At 46.7% G+C, this 17,286-nt stretch overlaps 1 protein-coding gene across 1 annotated transcript in view; it reads right to left on the reverse strand.

The window, feature by feature from the left end:
* The window catches only part of LOC147708562 (ribosomal protein S6 kinase alpha-2), a 1,617,317-nt gene that overhangs the window by 1,234,328 nt on the left and 365,703 nt on the right, over window positions 1-17,286 (reverse strand). Inside the window, exon 2 of the mRNA XM_086927240.1 lies at window positions 12,761-12,877. Within this exon, the coding sequence (XP_086783366.1) occupies window positions 12,761-12,877 (117 nt within the window). The remainder of the gene's footprint in view (window positions 1-12,760; window positions 12,878-17,286) is intronic.

Genomic DNA, 17,286 nt, shown 5'->3' on the forward strand with positions numbered 1-17,286 from the left:
CTCTTCCCTTTTGCGCGGCGGGGGCAGGCACCGACAATGTGCCTCGTGCCCCCTCCGCTACCGCTCCTCCAGGCGCGCCTCCTCCTCCTTCTCCGGGGCTCCCTCAGGTCAGAGGAGCCCCGTAACGGCCGCCATGCTTCTCTTCTTCCTTCCCCCGAGCTCAGGGGCGGGACTTCAGGCCGGCCGCGCTGCAATTGGCCGGCCGGCCGAGCACTTCTGGGTCGCCGCGGGCAACCACTTTATGTGCCACATCACAGTGGTAGTAAACTGTGTGCAGGCCCTGCAGTGGCAGAGGCATGAGCCAGGTTTGAAAGGCTACATTGGTGGGTGGTGCAAGCAGTGCTGCAAGCCTACCTGGAGGGCCCTGTGCGCTGGCCTGCCTGGGCCCAGCCTTTGCCCCCTGAAACTTTGGGTTTAGCGCATCATGAGCTCTATCTTCTTTTCTGCCAGCCCAAGAGGAGCAGTGGTAAGTTGCAGCGTGTAGCTGCGAAGATTGCTGGGGGGATCCCGGTGTGGGGACTCCCCTGAGCTGCTGTTGGCGAAGCAGGAGCCCACCCTGCATGATTGTGCGCTTTTAATACAGGAGCCTACCCCGCGTTAGCCCGGTAAAGCGGGAGCCCACTCCGCACTTTGTGCTTCACTGAAGGAATCGCGTTGGATCCCTGCCTTAACCTGGAAGTCAGGCTGCTTGCCTGGTTGGGGGCGTGGCCTGCCAGCGTGAAGAAATTCACCGGTAGCCTGCTGAAGGAAGCCGGGGCCCCGTATGCCGGTGGAAGCCCTGCAGTTGGTGAAAGAATCGGGAGGCTGAAGTACATCGGGAGCCCACACCGCCTTCGTGGTCCTGCCCGCAGTAGAAGGCGGGGCCCCTGGAAGGCGGGACCAGCCGAGGAAGTAGAGAGCGTCCAGAACAGCCCGGTGAGTGGGGCTGCAATACATGCATCGTTGGTACCGATCAAGGGCACTAGAAGGAGGCCCCGGGGAGTGGGGCTTCCCTTTTGCGTATTGTCAGTGCCTTCCCCCTGCCAGAGGAGGCACCAGAAGCTCCCCAGTGAGTGGGGCTCCCCGAGGCACATTGTCGGTGCCTGGAGCCATCTTGGTGCTAGCGAGGCACTAGTAGTGCCAGAGTCTGTTCTTTCTCCTCAGCTCCCACCATAGCAGGCAGCTGCAACGTGCGGCAAGTTTTAAATTGCAGAGTCCCAAAGTGGGGCTCATGAGGCACAGTGAGTGCCAGTGATTGTTTGTTTACTCAGCTGCACCGCAAGAGAGCGGGCACCTGCAACACGGGGGCATTATGTGTTCATGAGGAGGAGGGGGTGAGATATACCCCATGCCTCAGTGCATTGCGCACCGTGGTTCTTGCTGCATTGGCAGCCAGAGGGCTAATTGGAAAGCCCAGGAGTAACCCTGACATTCTGAACAGAGGCCTTTTTGAGACCCAGTGAATGGCCAGTTGGCCTTTGGGTAATTTTGATGGTGATACATAATACGATTGTGGCATACTGTGTTTTATGCTATTGGGATATAATGCTGAGGTCATTATTGTGCCAGTAGATACTGGTGGTGGTGTACATTCGCTACTGGTGCTGTTTTTGCGTAATGTGTTTAGGCCTAATGTGATGCCGATATAATGTTTTTATGTTGCAGGTCCTAATGCTGAGTACAGTATCTTACCAGTAGTCACTGGTTGTGTTTTATATGTGCTACTAGAGCTTTCTAAAAGGTTCTGACAGTGGCCTGATTAGCCCTGTCATGTGTATATAATCCCCTGTAAATATTGCCTAGTGCTAGTTGGCACAGTGTATATGTGTGATTAGGATTCTAATGTGTTTTGGATAATACAAAGGCTAATTTTTATATATAATCTTGTTTGGAGTTTCTTTTGTGGTGTGCCTAGTGTGTTGCTGCTGTGAGTGTGTGTTGCCAAACACTTTACACATTGCCTCTGGGATAAGCCTGACAGCCATTGCCTAGCTACTAAGGGAGTGAGCAGGGGTTATCTTCGGTGTGTCCTGACTAGAGTGGTGGTTTCTGCCTGGCTTGTGCCCAAGCCCTAGCCAACCAGAAATCCCATTTCTAACAGATACTATTACATGTTATTAACCCAATAGTATCCCAGGCTTGGTTACCAATAAGAGGGCAAATTAAATGTTATTGGAGGCAGTTGGAAGTGACCTAGCTACTATACACAAACAAGGAAAGCCTAAAGAAAGTTGAATATTAGTCAAGATAATGGCCTTATTTATTGAATAGTGTTATAGAGCACACTATTTTTACCTGTATTATATCTTGTCACTAATGCACTAAAGTCTTTTTAAAGAAACTAATAAATATTGTTTCAAACTAGTCCAGATGGTGGTGTAATTGTTTACGGAAGACTAATTGAAACTATTATGATATGCGTCGTGGACACAATTTTTTTTTTACGGTAAAAAGAAGTGCAAAAATAGCATGGGAAACAATAGACACTCTTGTTCCACTGCTCCTGAGTATGTGGTAATTCTTTATCACTAATGGCATGTTTGAGGTATATTTTGACAGGCAATAAACCCTAATTACACAAAGTGGCGTAATGGCGGAACTTAGGGAAATTCGAGTAACAAGTGTAATGTCAAATTGCCTAGATTATGCTAATTGCTCCAGCGGAATGCAAATGTTGCCAAGGCCTAGTTACCACTGAGTGCCTGAGTCTGTTCAGCTTTCTGCTTTCACAACCACAGAAGGAGGGTGCTTCAACTACCTGCAGCAATGCAAACTCTATAAATGAATCTGCAATGACAATCTCTTGCTCTATTTGAAAGAAAGTGGAAGCAGACAGCCCTGTCGGTGATTCGGGATTGATGCAATCAACTCCCAGGCCTGGTGCTAGGTTACTCACTGCTTCCCTCCAGTGCCCTCTCTTGCTCCCATGGGCACTCTGTCCATACCACATCGTACCCGCTTCGAACAGTGCCATGACGGAGGACACTCAAAGCAGCATGCCTTCGGTTTCTAGGTTCATCAAGATTCACCCACAAATGCAGCATGTTAAACTGTAAGGGGCATATTCACTCCGATTTATCACCACCTTAACCCATCAAAAGTGGAGATAGAACACCCCATTCATAAGCTGGTGCAAACAGCAGACATCGCCAGAATTTTCGCGATAACAGCCCCAAAATCTAACACCACGGCAGACACTACCAACTAACGCTAATAAGATGCAGAGTAGGTGTTCCTGTGCAGAAACACATGAAAAAACAGCAACACCACTTTCACAACAAACTGACAGATCTGCAAAGCGAACTGAAAACATGCGATAAGCCGCGTTAGCCGCAGGTATTAAACACCTGCCTCAAGCAGGTGTAAAGCCAGACGACTACCTGCAGAAGGAAACGGAGCCCCGCACACAGCCACATCCGAAGAACGAACAACGTCATGGAGCTACTCATCATGCAGCTCGGAGCCCCAACAGGGCCACAGCACCCACCGCCCCCACCCCCTGGACCCGGACCCGCCCCACCCCCCGGACCACCACAGAGGCAGCACAGAGTAAGACAGCGGACCTACAGAAAATGCACCACTCTCACAGACTTAACGCCCACGGAAGTCATTGCCCACTACAAAGCTCAAAAGGACAACCATTCACCGCATCCTGACCCACATCGCTCACAGGCTGACAGTCCCAACACAGTGGAGAACCAACATCCTTCCACAGACAAAGCTGCTTGCTGTGCTGCACTTGTTGGCCTCTGGTACCTTACAACCAACAACTGCTAGAGTTGGAGGTGTCTCACAGCCTGCCCTATCAAAGTTCATCACACCTGTCCTGGATGCCATCCTCAGCTTCATACCCCAGTACCTTCACTTCGCAGGAACAGTTGGAGACCAAGCAAGGCTTCTACGCCACAGCCAGATTCCCGGCCGTGTTGGGGCAATCGACTACACACATGTCCCACTTGTGCCCCCTGTGGATCCTGCACACCATACTGCAACAGAAAGCACACGCATTCCATCAATGTGCAGGCAATAGTGGACCACCGGGGACTCTTCACCAATGTAGGCGCCAACTACCGAGGCAGTGTGCATGATTCCTTCATCTTCCAACAGTCCAAAATCAACCAGTGCTTCCAGGATGGCACATATGGAACGGGACTGCTTGTTGGTAAGTACCAAGTCAACACACCACACATCCCAATGCCTCCACAGCACTATGCACAACTGTGGGGATGCTCACATGACCAAACCATATTCAACATGTCAAAATACACGTGCACCTACCAGACACGACCACAACACTCCATGGTCATCCTGGCCTACCCCTTCACCCTAAACAGACTGGTGGTGTAGTTGCCAGCATCAGCTCATCCCTTAGAGCTGGCGAACACTCACCCCACACACAGCCAGCACAGGCGTCACTGGATTAGTGGACCTGCCATCACATTCTGCCGAACCAAGTATTGACTCTTTTCTCCCTGCACTGTCATCACAGGTGATCAAGGATATGCACTCTGCCCTTGGATGATGACACCCCTCTGAGATCTGAACTCATCCACCCAGAGGCAGTACAATGTGGCCCACATACGTACCAGAGGCATCATTAAACGCACATTTGGCGTGTTGAAGTAACGTTTCAGGTGCCTGGACGGCACAGTTGGGAAGTTCCTTTAGAGCTCAGACATCATGTGCAAGCTGATCTTTGCATGCTGTGTGTTACACAACATCTGTGGTCGCACCAGGGCCCCATGGATCCCAGTTCCAGAGGTACCGGCCGATGATGGTGGTGATGGGGCAGGTGGCCCACATCCCACTGCAGTAGTGGCAGGAAGGGCCCGTAGGAACACCATTATTGACACTTACTTCTCATGAGCACGTCACATTGTGACCGTCCATGGCAATCAAGTGACAGTAGAAAATGTCCAAATGCACTGCATGTGTGAATAAAACATTTTTGCAGGTCTCAGCTTGTAACTGTACATTTAGATGTTACGTTTCCCTGCATTCCAGATGTGATTTGGCAGGTTGTGCACATTTCCTGAACAAGTTGTGTCCTGTGTTCAAATGAGGTGAGGGTCCTGTGTGACCCAGGATGTTGTCACTGCCGGGGTGCACTCCTGATTGTGTGCGTATGCTGCACGGTTGGTGTGTTGCTCCTGTGGCTCTGCTCTGTCTGCCACTGGTCTATTTCCTGTGGTGTGCCAGTCGGTTCTGTTCTTCCACAGTGCTTGGATGCTTTGGTGTACATGTTGTCCTCTGTTTTTAGCCAGGGTGTATTTGTCGTACTCCGCTTTTGATGGTTTTTGTTCAGTGGCATTTTCCGTGTGCTGTTCTTGTACTATTTTTGAGCATTGCGCATGAGTATTGCTGCCCTCACGCTGGTTGTCACGGTTTTCTTATCGCACTTTTGACCATCCCAGGTGTTGTCGCGTTGGGGATAGTGTTTTTATCTCCATCGCTGTGGTTGTTTCAGGGACATTGTCCATGGTGTCTTTAAAATATTGCATTCTACTGCCGTGTTGTGAATTCTACTTTGTCACTGAGTTATTTTCCCGCGATGGGCTGCGATGCTTAAAGTTGCGTTACGCTACTCATGCGGTAGTTATCACACGTTCTTGTGAATATACCCCTCAGTCTTTAAAATAGTTGTCCACCTCTCCGTTGAAGACGCTGTAGACTGGGAATACCTGTGCTTTGAGAAGTCTCTGTCTGTGTGTGTCACAGATGCCAAGAGCCATTCGAGAACGACAAAAGTTTTCAGGATCCAGTTTGAACTTATATTTGGGCTATTTTTGTACACTGAGCAGATTAAGAATAGAATAAGACCAGACCTTACAATGAAGGTAAAATGCAGCAGGCCAGAGCCAAGACTGTGATCCCACGTGCAATTTAAAAGAGAACATAGGTCATTATAAATCTCGAGTTTGGGTAGAGCCTGTTACCCTACACGCGAACAGTGCAAGTTGCAGGCTGGTGTTCAGCCATCAGATACCTTCCAGTTTAATTGTCCCTTATGGCCTAACTTAAAATGTTAATTATGTATCATTTATATTGAACATCTAACATAATTTAGAGGTCGAAAGATGAGCTATTGTGGAGCAATGGTGTAGCAGGAAAAATGATTAATTGTAAAGTTTTATAGAAGCGTATAGAAACTGCATTAACACTAAATTATGTAATGTCTTTTATGATCCGTTAATGTACTTTCATTTCTCCATAATATGTAAAATGCCATTGTTATCCCAATGTCTAAAAATGTATTTTTAGTTTTGCATCGTTATTGTTTCCTTGGAAACAAGATATTCTCTGGACGAACCTAGGCTATTTCATTTTGCTGTCAGTGACTGATCTGACCCAGTCTACTGATGCTATGAATCTGGTTTAATTGTCCTCTGGCAGGACACTGTTGCTGGAAGGTCAGTGGCATCAAATGTGACTTGCCCTCTGAACCCAGCTGAGTGGGCTCAATAGTAAAAAAAAAATAGGAAAATTACAAAATTGATAAAAAACCGCCTTTATCTTCCAATACGTATACTTCTTTAGGAAACCTTTTAAGGATATTTGTTTCTGACTTCAAACTGCAACACTACAGGACCCTGTTAGGGACACAAGATTACTAAATTGACTCAGGTGTGATTGGTATTTTTATGAGGGGAGGTTCTTAGACTTTAGTCAAACATGTGGGGCACTTTTCTTTGTTACCCATAAATTGTTTGTTGAAAATATGTCTAATTAGCATCATCCTACAACTGGAAGCTGACTGGCAATAAACACGTCTTGTCTTTATCTGCTTATTCTCACATTGCAATAAAAAGGCATGAAACACACTATTTTGAAGAAACCATAAGTAGATTGAACTCGGTGGCATGATTTGGTACTTTCTCCACGTCAGTTTTGTTTTCTCATGGTGGGCTATGCTAACTTTGTTAGCGTATGCCAGGGCTGCTGGAACTATGAGACAAGGTAGGCCCAAAAATATGCAGCACGATTGATTATGCAAAGGAAAGCTGCACATTTTGTGATAGTATCTGTTGGAAAACGCGGCAGCATCTGTGAGGCCTGCACAAATAACATGACACATTTGTCCTTCACTGGGAACCAAATACCCTAGGGCAGCGCCTGACTCTCAGAGGGTAGCGTTGCAGAGCAGTCTGAGGCTTACTCAAGGGAGGTGGTGTGGGCTAGTAATCGCCATTTGCAGGTGTGCAAAAATAACACTCAATAATTGGTTGTCCAGTCTGTACTTTGCTTTATAAAAGTAAGAGTACATTTATTAAACACACACACCACTCAATACTATACACCAATTTACAAATATACATAAGCTGATGGAATTACTTTGCGACATTGCATAACATCTCCACCCCTTCTGCAGGGGGGTGGGGTCTAGTACCACCACTCCCACGTATGCACATCATCTTACCCCCAATGCAGTGAATTGGTCTTAACCAGGAGCGAGGGCCCTGCGCACTGGCACCACCCCAGCGGCGACCTCCCTCCATAACCTCAACAAGCATTAAACAGGCTACACCTGCCTTGGTGACACATGACCCTGACTGACCATCCCCTACTGACCATACAGTATGCACCTCTTCACCTTAAGGGCTAACAGTCTGGGGTCTTCACCTAAGCGCAGCAGCAAGAATACATGTTTACGCACACTTTAGAGTGACAATACTCAGCACATTTAGATATCATTAGAATGCATTGCAATTACAGCCCCTAAAGGCGTCACAGATAAAATCACAGCCTTTCTAGACATCCTCCATCTCAGCTCTTGAATCCTTGATGCCATTGTCAAAACACCCTCAGCTGAAGAACAAAAGTTCCAGCCCAGAAGGTGTTAACTGCCAGTTGAGCCCTGGAGGGGTTGATTCCGTAGATTCCCCAATACACTTGGGGTGAGACTTTGCTCGTGCTGAGGGGAGACTGCGCTTCTCCTGCAGCTCCCCCAACATCTTTGCACCAGTATTGGGGTGACCCCGTTCTTCTGGGGCCACCACGAGCCGGGCTGTATTGCCCTTGCAGGCCGGTCCTGGCCTGCATAGCATTATGGGCTGCGCCGCATATTAGATGAGCGGCTCTCCCGCTGCTCCGGGGAGAGCCGCGCTGGCGCTTCGCCACTTCCTGGGCCCTCGGTGGGGGGTCCGGTCCCACCCGGACCCCCAGGTAAGTCCTTTGGCTCGGGGAGCCCACCCCCGGCCGATCTGCCAATTTTCTGGGGCCCGGTCCCACCCGGGCCCCTTGCTCCTCCTTCTCTTCTCTGGGGGCTCCGGTCCCACCCGGGACCCTCGCAGGCTTTACACGTTGGAGGGCAGTCCAGGGAGCCCACCCCTGGCTGCCCCCGCTGGCTCCCCGCTCGGCCCGCCCCCTAGTGTGCGACCACGAGAGCCGGACTTTCAGGTCTCATCTGCCCGCTCCGGCGGCAGACACGGAGACCAGCGCGGCTCCCGCTGGCCTCGGGGGAGTGCAGCGGCACCCCCCCTCCTTCTTCCCGACATCGGGGCCCGGACTCGTTCGGGGGGCGCGACGGAGCTCCCCCTCACCCAGGCACCTCGGGGCCCGGGGATGGGGTCCTGGGCCCCTCTTCTCCTCTTCTTGGCGGGGGGGGGGGTGTGACGGCGCTCCCTGCCCCTGCTTCCTCACACGGGGCCCGGAGTTGGGCTCCCGGGCCCCTCTTCCCACACCGCTTCAGGGGGAGCGCGACGGCGCTCCCCAGCGCAGGTTTTGGCGGGGGCCAGGGTGGGCTCCTGGCACCCTGCGGGGGCATCTTCACAGGGTGCGCGACGGCGCACCCCGGCTTTACTTCTTTGCGGGGGCAGCCCCCGGGACCTGACCCACCCCGGGGGCATGATTGCGACCGGCGGCGGAGCCCCACGCGCTTCGTCGTCGGTCCAAGGCGGGGTCAAAGGTCGCCTACCTTCTCGGGGGCATATCTCGGCCCCCTGGAGTCCGATTTGCCCCATTTTTGCGTCTTCTCGCTCCTGGTGGCGTCCCCCAGCCACGGGGAGCACTCTGCTTTGTCCTCTGGGTCTCCAAGAGGGTGCATTCTGCCGGGATTAGTTTTCATGTGCTCCCTGCGCCGCTCTTCTCCCTGCGCAGAGGCCTCCTCTTCTGCGCCACAATCCTGGGCTCTTCTTCTGGCACTGTTAGGAGCCTGGGGGGCAGTCAGGGGTTTCCTCCTTCCAACTGCCCATTGCACCAGGCTCCAGCACATTTCGCCACCGCTGACCACACCCCAGAGAGAGCTTCTCTTCCTGTGCAAGTACTTTTTAAAAGTTGAGTAGGGGGCTGGCAGGAAGTCTCTGGGTGTCCTATCAAACAGCGACACATCACTTCCCTGCCCCTGCTCCCTTCTCCTTGTCCAGCCTCTGGGTTGTTCAAACATGGCATCGTCCAGTGTCTCTGGCCACATGGCCTCTGAAACCCAACTCCTTCCCCCCTCACTGCCTTCACATGAGGCAACCTGGTGCCTGGCACCCAGCGACAGCAGTTGATGGATTGGCTTTTAGCTCCACCTATCTTTTCTCCTTGGAGGGAAGATCCTCACTCTGGGAGGAAAGGTCATTAATCTAACCTACCATGGCCGGACCCCAGCCAGGGACTCAGAGAAATATGAAATTTCTGGACGACCCAAAAGCAGTACAAATATGACTTTGGACTTAGCAGAATACTCATTTTCACATCTGCTACACTGTACATTAGTGCGTGTCTGGAATCTGTAGGCTTTGTGGAAGTAATTTTAGCCATGGGCCTCACATCCCCATAGGGAAATAATGAAGTAAAACGCAGTAAGACACACTGGCTTTCCCTGGCATGTTCTTTTCCCGTGTATAAAGCCTATTCCATGTCACCACCCAATTCTGCATAAGCCAGCCACGCCATTCACTCTGTAGCTGCTCCTTGACTGCTCACGCTAGGAATCTCCCCCGCGCAGCCCCTACACGTGTGCACACGCATGTACACCTGTGTCTGCATGTAACCAGCACGGTGCCCCATACTCCAGCTGCTGCGCAGCGGCCTAGTCAAGCCAGGGGGACACCAGTAAAATCTCCATGCAGTCTGCTTCATTATGAGTTCACTGTGGGTGAGTCCCAGATTATGAGGTTCCCCCACAGTAAAATCTAAACAATTAGGTGCTCAAAAAGCGAAAAATCCGGGCGGCCCATAGTGTCAGAACCACCTTCTAACAGTATCACTTCTATATGTTGACATTTTTACATGTTTACCGTGACTGGGCAAATGTCTCAACTCATTAGCACCAGTTTCACACCTAGATACAGCAATAGGCAACTGAAAGGTGATCTCTCAGACTATCAGGTGGCCCCTACTAATGGATGCAGATTTGTTTAAGTAAATAGACGAAAACTGTAGAAATTTGGCTTCAAGATTCATCAAAGGTATGAAATAAGCATTTTAAGCAAGGGCTGAAAATAATCATAAATTAGCCATCTACTTAGGCATAAAGCGCATAGAAGCATTTGGAAAGAAGGTATCATTTCAAGGGGACATTGTGTAATTGAGGTTGAAGGAGTGCCTCTTTTCCTACAAAATATGCATGTCAAGCTCATGAATCCACATGCTTACTCTGGGTTTCTACTCAAGCAGCTCACTTTTACCATTATGTTAGGCTGGGTATCCGCAGCACTCCACCACTTGTGTAAACCTATTTTTCCTCCAAACCATTCTGCACCAGATATAACTCAGAGGGAGCCAGAGCAGTTCACGAAGGGTGGGGGGAAATGCAAGATATTATTCCACTATTAATCTTACTGTTGAGCTTTTTAGGTCTCGCCTACTAGAGAGTGCATGCCCTGTCTGCTGCAAGACGTATTGCCAGCTTACAGTGGGCTTTGATCCTTCCCATGACCTTCGATCCCTCCCATTGCTTATCAGCGGGTTGCTTCATTATTATTCTCATTGGCTTGCTTCTTGTTCGTCATCTTGTGCAGGCTTTACATCTTTTCTTCTTGTGCATTTGTCCCTCCCCTTGAGCATGGACGCATTACTTGTGTCATTCCACTGCTCACTTATAAGGCAGTACTTTTTTCATTTTATTTAAGCACGCCGTGCAAGTGCATGTGCTTTTCAGCTGTCTTCCTCATGTACTTCCCTATCTACAGCGCTTGTGTGCTGTTTCTCTTCCCAAGTGCTTATCCTCACCTCGCTCTGTGATAAGTTTGCACTCATTTGCTTTTCTTCTGCATTGCTTTCTCACCTGACCTGTGAGCTTCAGCCCCTTTCATTTTACGCTCTCTCGTCTCTATGCCTCCCCCGCTCCATAGTCCTCTCTTCCCACACCCTGTGTTGCTTCCATCCACACATTACTCCATGTTGCTTCTGCACACCCATGTTTTGCTTCCCCACACCCTCCTGCTTCTACCCCACCCCAGACTCTGTGAGTCCAATGCCAGCCCAATGTTAAATGCACCATGAAGTGACTGTTCCCTCCAGGCATTCTTTATCCTCTGCACGAAGTTTGAGACTACAGGCCATCTAATGTTCTAAAGTTTGTCTACAGTGGAGATGTTAGAAAAACCTTTAACATGGTTTGTTTTGAACCAAATCTACTACCATTAGATACCTCTGGACCCCTACAAACCAGGGTACCCAGCAATTTTACTTAACATATGCAAAACACCAACAGCCAACTGTAAAGGCATATGGGATGACCTCTGAGTGGGGTGTTACACATATGCTAGCAATAGCAAAATATATCTAAATTCTGCTGGTTACTCGTATGGAAGTAATTTTTCTCTAGATCACTTTCACACAAAGAGAAATGTTAATAAGATATATCCTATAGAGCCCTCCCCATCACACATAATTAAGTAGTTACTGTACTTGTTGCAATATACACCATCTTCTGCAAAATGTGAAGATTTCAACCCACATTTTTTTTTTTAGCTCAAATGGATCAAAAGTTACCAAATTAAGTGCCACATTTGGTACTGTCATGTGGCAAACATTTGCAAAGTTTGACTTTATGGCTTTCATTTGCTGATTGCTATGTTCAGGCCTTAAACTGGCACATTTTAGGTGAAATTGTTGCTTAGAAAGTAATAAAGTGTGTTAAAATGTCAAAATAGTGAAATAAAACAAAAACTGAATGTACCACCATATGCCACATCATTTTCCTTATTTTGCCACATAATTTAGTCAACCCTGCAAGTTAATTTCTACTCCCACATTATTCTGTACTCCTGACCGTATTAAAGTGCTATTCAGTAACTTCAGCAAAGGGGTTATCTGATTTAACAGTGATTGGCTGAGTGGCTATCACTACATCCAAACACATTGTAGTAAATTAAACGGGATATTGTTTTCATTCTGTAAGTTACATGACTTTGACTCATTTTAAACTGCATTTCTGCATCATCTGCATTGTGCAGTGACGGGACATGGTGGGAGGCGTGCTTCCTTGGTATCTAATCATTTCCTAATATCACAATGTTATCAGTGTGGTGTTAATTGATCTAAAGCATGCAATTCGAATTTGTACACTGCTATCATATCACAAAAATCATCTGGGTCGTGGAAGTGATTTCATAAGCCTGCTTCCACCCGCTGACATTACAGGAAGTGGGATCTTTGTACAGAATGGTAGATAATTTGATTCCTTAGGTACTCATAATGACACTTGTGGTAGAGACTGAGGACAGATTTGAAGGGTTTCATGACAAAATATAATTATTGGACACATGACTTGATGACATCTCCTCCCCACAAACAAGCAAAATATGCAAGACTGCAGATAACTCTTAAAGCATTGGAGACTTTTTCCTACCTTCCCATAGGAGCCTTGTCCCAATACCTTCAACAGCTCAAACTGTGAAGGATCAGCTTTCTCAAACCCTTCCTTTACATGGTGGCTGATGTCAATCTCCTTTACTATTCCGTCTTCCTGGGGAGCAAAGAAAAACAAATATGTCATCCTCTCACACCGATACAGGATAAAGTCAGCTTTGCCTGTCTCTTGGTACAGATTGTCTACTTTGCTTTCGACGTAGGATTAACCTATACAGGTTACAACACATGCATACATAAATACATACATACATTCCAGCATACATACATGAATGCATACATGCCTACACACTTACATACATACATACCTCCTAAAGAAGTTGATTCATAATAAATGAGTCCTTTTGCAGAAGACAAGATCTTTAATACTGACTTTAGGGATTGAAGGGTCAACATTAGGCACTTAAGAGCCTATCACAAAGGTATTTTGGAGTACATAAAATAGTATTTCTGTTGTACTGTACAAAAATTTGACTCAAAATATCTAAGATTGGAAAAAAATGGGAATGCCCGGGGAATGTTCATATGTAAATAGTGCAATTTGAAAGGATTGTTGTCTCTTCACGATTTTACTAATAAGGAATTTGGAGTTTGGCCCAAATCACTAAGGTGTGCAAAGATAAATGAAAAAGTACTCCTGTAGTTTGCCTCTCGTTCTTATAAAAGCTTATGTGGATTGCCCATTCATTCTGGACGTTGCTATGCGTTGCACAGACAATTCCGGACTGCTGTCAGCATTGGGAAAATTGGCAATCATCCTACGAGACTCCTGAAAGATAAGGGGGATCACGCCGTGCTTCATTTGAGCTCTTTAACATAACATCTTTAGATTCAGCTTTCCCAGAATTCCAGGTCACGGTGAAATATGGCCTCCCATTCACACTGGTAACATATCCATTCAGTGCCTGGAATGCTAGGCCCTTCTTACTTTCCCTGCCATTTTGTGCACTAACAGCTTATTCTAACTTACTGACATGTTTTCATTTTTCCCATGAATCTTGGAAGCTGATTATGCATGTTTTAAAAACAGAATTGCCTAAATATAATGCTTGAATATTCCTCTTCACTCCATTTCTTATTACGTTGCGGATCAAATCACTTTTAGGAGCCGCTGTGGGACGATACTTACAGCCTAGTCCTGGTGACGAATTAACGTCATTCAGTTTTTAGCAACGCTCCACCTGGAAGGTGCCCTATGGCATAGAACTGCCTATGCAAACACGGATGGAGTACGGTGGCTCAGAGGTTTTCCGTATTGAGGTTTGTCTGGTTTAGGGATATAGATGATTGGGAGCAAGAGAAGCTGCCAGGTCAAAACCTGCTGTGCAGAGCAGTGCAGTGTTTGTGCATACACAAATCGACATATGACAGCTACATGTTGAAGTGCTGTATATAGTGTAAATTCACACAATTCTCAAATAACAATTCAAAATGAAATACCACAAATTAGAAACAAACTCATGGATTTAGTACTCACATTGTATTCGTTTAACTGCTTATTACTTTCAAGTGACAGGCCGACATTGAGGTGATCCGACTGGACTGACTGGTTTCCCCATGGCCTACACACGCCTCAAAAGACACAGGTTCGATGCATGCCACGATCATCCAAACTCTCATTTCGACAAACATGTTCCATGATGTGAAGCCCAAAGATGTCAGCTTCCAATGATAGAAGCTATTACCTGAGTCATTCCTGCACATGAACATTCTCTCTCGGAAACAATGCACATGTGTTATGACTGCAGTTCAGCTCTGTGGAAGCTAGTTATGAGCTGCACTGTACAGATACATTAACCCAGAACAAGTGCCCCTTGCCCCCCTATCACTCAACTAATGATTAGTTGGAGAGCTGTCCTGTGGTTTGGTTACAATGTTCAGAGAAAAAGTGTTATGATGTTGAAATGTGGAAAATTTTCATTAGACTTAATTGCTTCAATGTAGGCTTTTGCGATTCCTTAATTGCGATTATTAAGGAATCGCAATTAAGGAAATTGTGCATGCAATTTCAAGGGTGTCAAAAGTACACCCGTGTTGCACCCCTGAGATTGATCTGTGCACGCATGTTGCACACACACACATGCCCCAAGGGCATGTGTGTGTGTAACCTACAACTTTGAAAAATGCACTTTAGTGCATTATTCAAAGTTTTTGCAAATTACCATCAAGTACAAATTGATGGTAATTTGAGACCCCTGTTGGCAAAATCTCAATTTGCGATTCCATCATGCATTGCATTTAAGGAATCGCAATTTGCAATTCCGTAAATGCAATCACAATTTAAGAAATCTCAATAATTTGCGATTTCTTATATTGCGAGAGGCTGACAGGTTGATGCATCACAGAAGCCGTTTTTGCGGGCGCAAACAGCCGATTTTTGTGAATCGCACCGTATGCGCTTGCACAAATGGTTGATGCATATGCCTTGAAGGCTTTTCTTTACAGGTGCTATGTTGCACTGACCAATGGTATCTGGTTCGAATATAATTGTGCCACTGAAGACCATCTGCTTGTTACAACCTCATAACTGGTCCAAATTTCTCAGCTGCCGCCTGTCTTGCTGCTCACAGTGCAGCTACATAGCAACCTTATGTCAAGGAACAGGGACGAATATTGGGAGCTCTGCAGTGGTGGGAAATACGAACCTAAGATGAGGCTAGGGGGCATACGGTAGCCTGCCACCAGCAGCATATTGTCCAATAAGCATTGGCATAGTAAATAGACCAGATTCACAAAGGAACTTACGACTCATGGAGGAATCTTGGCACTGCAGTGCTCAATGCGGAGATTCTGCGCTGAGTGCGAAGACTCCTAATTCGTAACTTTACAAGTCATACGTCCCTTTGCTAATCGGGCCCAATGTCTTTTAGCCATATAGTATAGTAGTATGGCTATGCAGCATGGCTGAAAGTAAAGATTGAAAAAAGCACTATGACACAGCCAGCATTGGAACCGCATTGCAGCATTTTTTTCCTGGGCTTGACAGGGAAGCAAGGATGGAAGAAGAGGGTGGGGATGCAGGCAAGCACTGACGATGAGGACGACTGGGTATGGAGGGACAGGCCCATAGAGAAGGCGTTGGTGGGAATGGAAGAATCAACATTATGAAGGGGTGAGTATGAGGTGGAAAAAGCAACATGGATAAGGAGTGGGTAGGAGGTGAAGAAGAAATATACCTCAATCACAGTAAGAGCAGCAGACGAACACTAAACATTAGTAAGCAATCCGTGCTTGGTCCATACTCCATAGAAAGAAAAGAAAGTGATGTCCAGCACGCACAGGCCAATTAGGAGGCAGAAAAGAAGAATTACAATGAAGCCAATGAATGTAAGCAATGGGTGGACACCAAATAATTATTTGAAAATAATATCCCTTGCAGCAACAGTAAAAGTGTTGTTGGCAGGTGAGAGCTAACAACGAAAAGTGGAATATTTTGATATTCAGCTTATCTTTGGGTTATATGTCAGGATCTCACTAAACAAAAAATTGTGACATAAATATCATATCATAAATATTGTTTCTAAAATTGTTATCCCATTAGTTATAGATTTTGTTTTATTGACACCAATGGGGCGTATATTTTGCCAGACAGTATTAAGACCATGATATTTTGAATTCCTACTTTAACCTCATGACTAACTCTAATGTTTTATTAGCAGGAAATCATGAGGAAATAGGAGTAACATTTTTCACATATCAGAGAAAGATTAAGCACGAAGCCCTTTATCTGTTGTGTGACATAAATATTTCATTTTGTCAAGAGAAAGGTCTACTTTGTATGCCTTCTCAAGAAACACTAAACATATACCTTTCCAATTACCGCTGTAATCGACTCGTTAAAATTATATGGCTGCTGATCCATCAAGGGCATTACTAGGCGCAAATTTATTTAAAAACGACTGTGGTGCGGATTAGTTATTGAGAGCGTTTTATTACTTTAAAATTATGTTGTGAAAGCATACATGGTTACATTGCTTTGTTAGGCACCGATTGAGAAATCCCCTGAAAACATGTTCATAGCCACTCCTTCCGCACCGCGAGGAAGTATTATTAATAATCGTAACATTACCAGCATCCTCTGTGCTGTCAATCTGCACCTCTCCCCTCCACACCCCCTCCCACCTACACGGTTCTCTACAGGTAGCAGAACTGTGGCAAACTATAGCCCTATCAAAGATCCCACACGATGTGCATTAGACTTCCTAATAACTCGCAAAAGAATGGGATCCCTTGATACGCGATTTTACTTCACTACCATTAGTGAGGGACTATCCACCTATGCTGAGAGCACTGGGACTGCTTGAAAATGTATACGAATAAATATGTTTTATTCCTGCATATCTGGGATTTGAGGGGGAGACAGTACCACTATATATAAACTATTCAGGTCGGTGTACTCTGGTTAGGGTGTGACCTGTTTTTTTAGAGGGATTTTCAAGGTTACATGAACAAAACAAGAGTACACTTGCATAGTCTCCGATTTAAGATGCACTCAGCGGGTTATTC

This window comes from Lissotriton vulgaris, chromosome 6 (genome assembly GCF_964263255.1).
Source record: "Lissotriton vulgaris chromosome 6, aLisVul1.2, whole genome shotgun sequence".
Taxonomy (NCBI): domain Eukaryota; kingdom Metazoa; phylum Chordata; class Amphibia; order Caudata; family Salamandridae; genus Lissotriton; species Lissotriton vulgaris.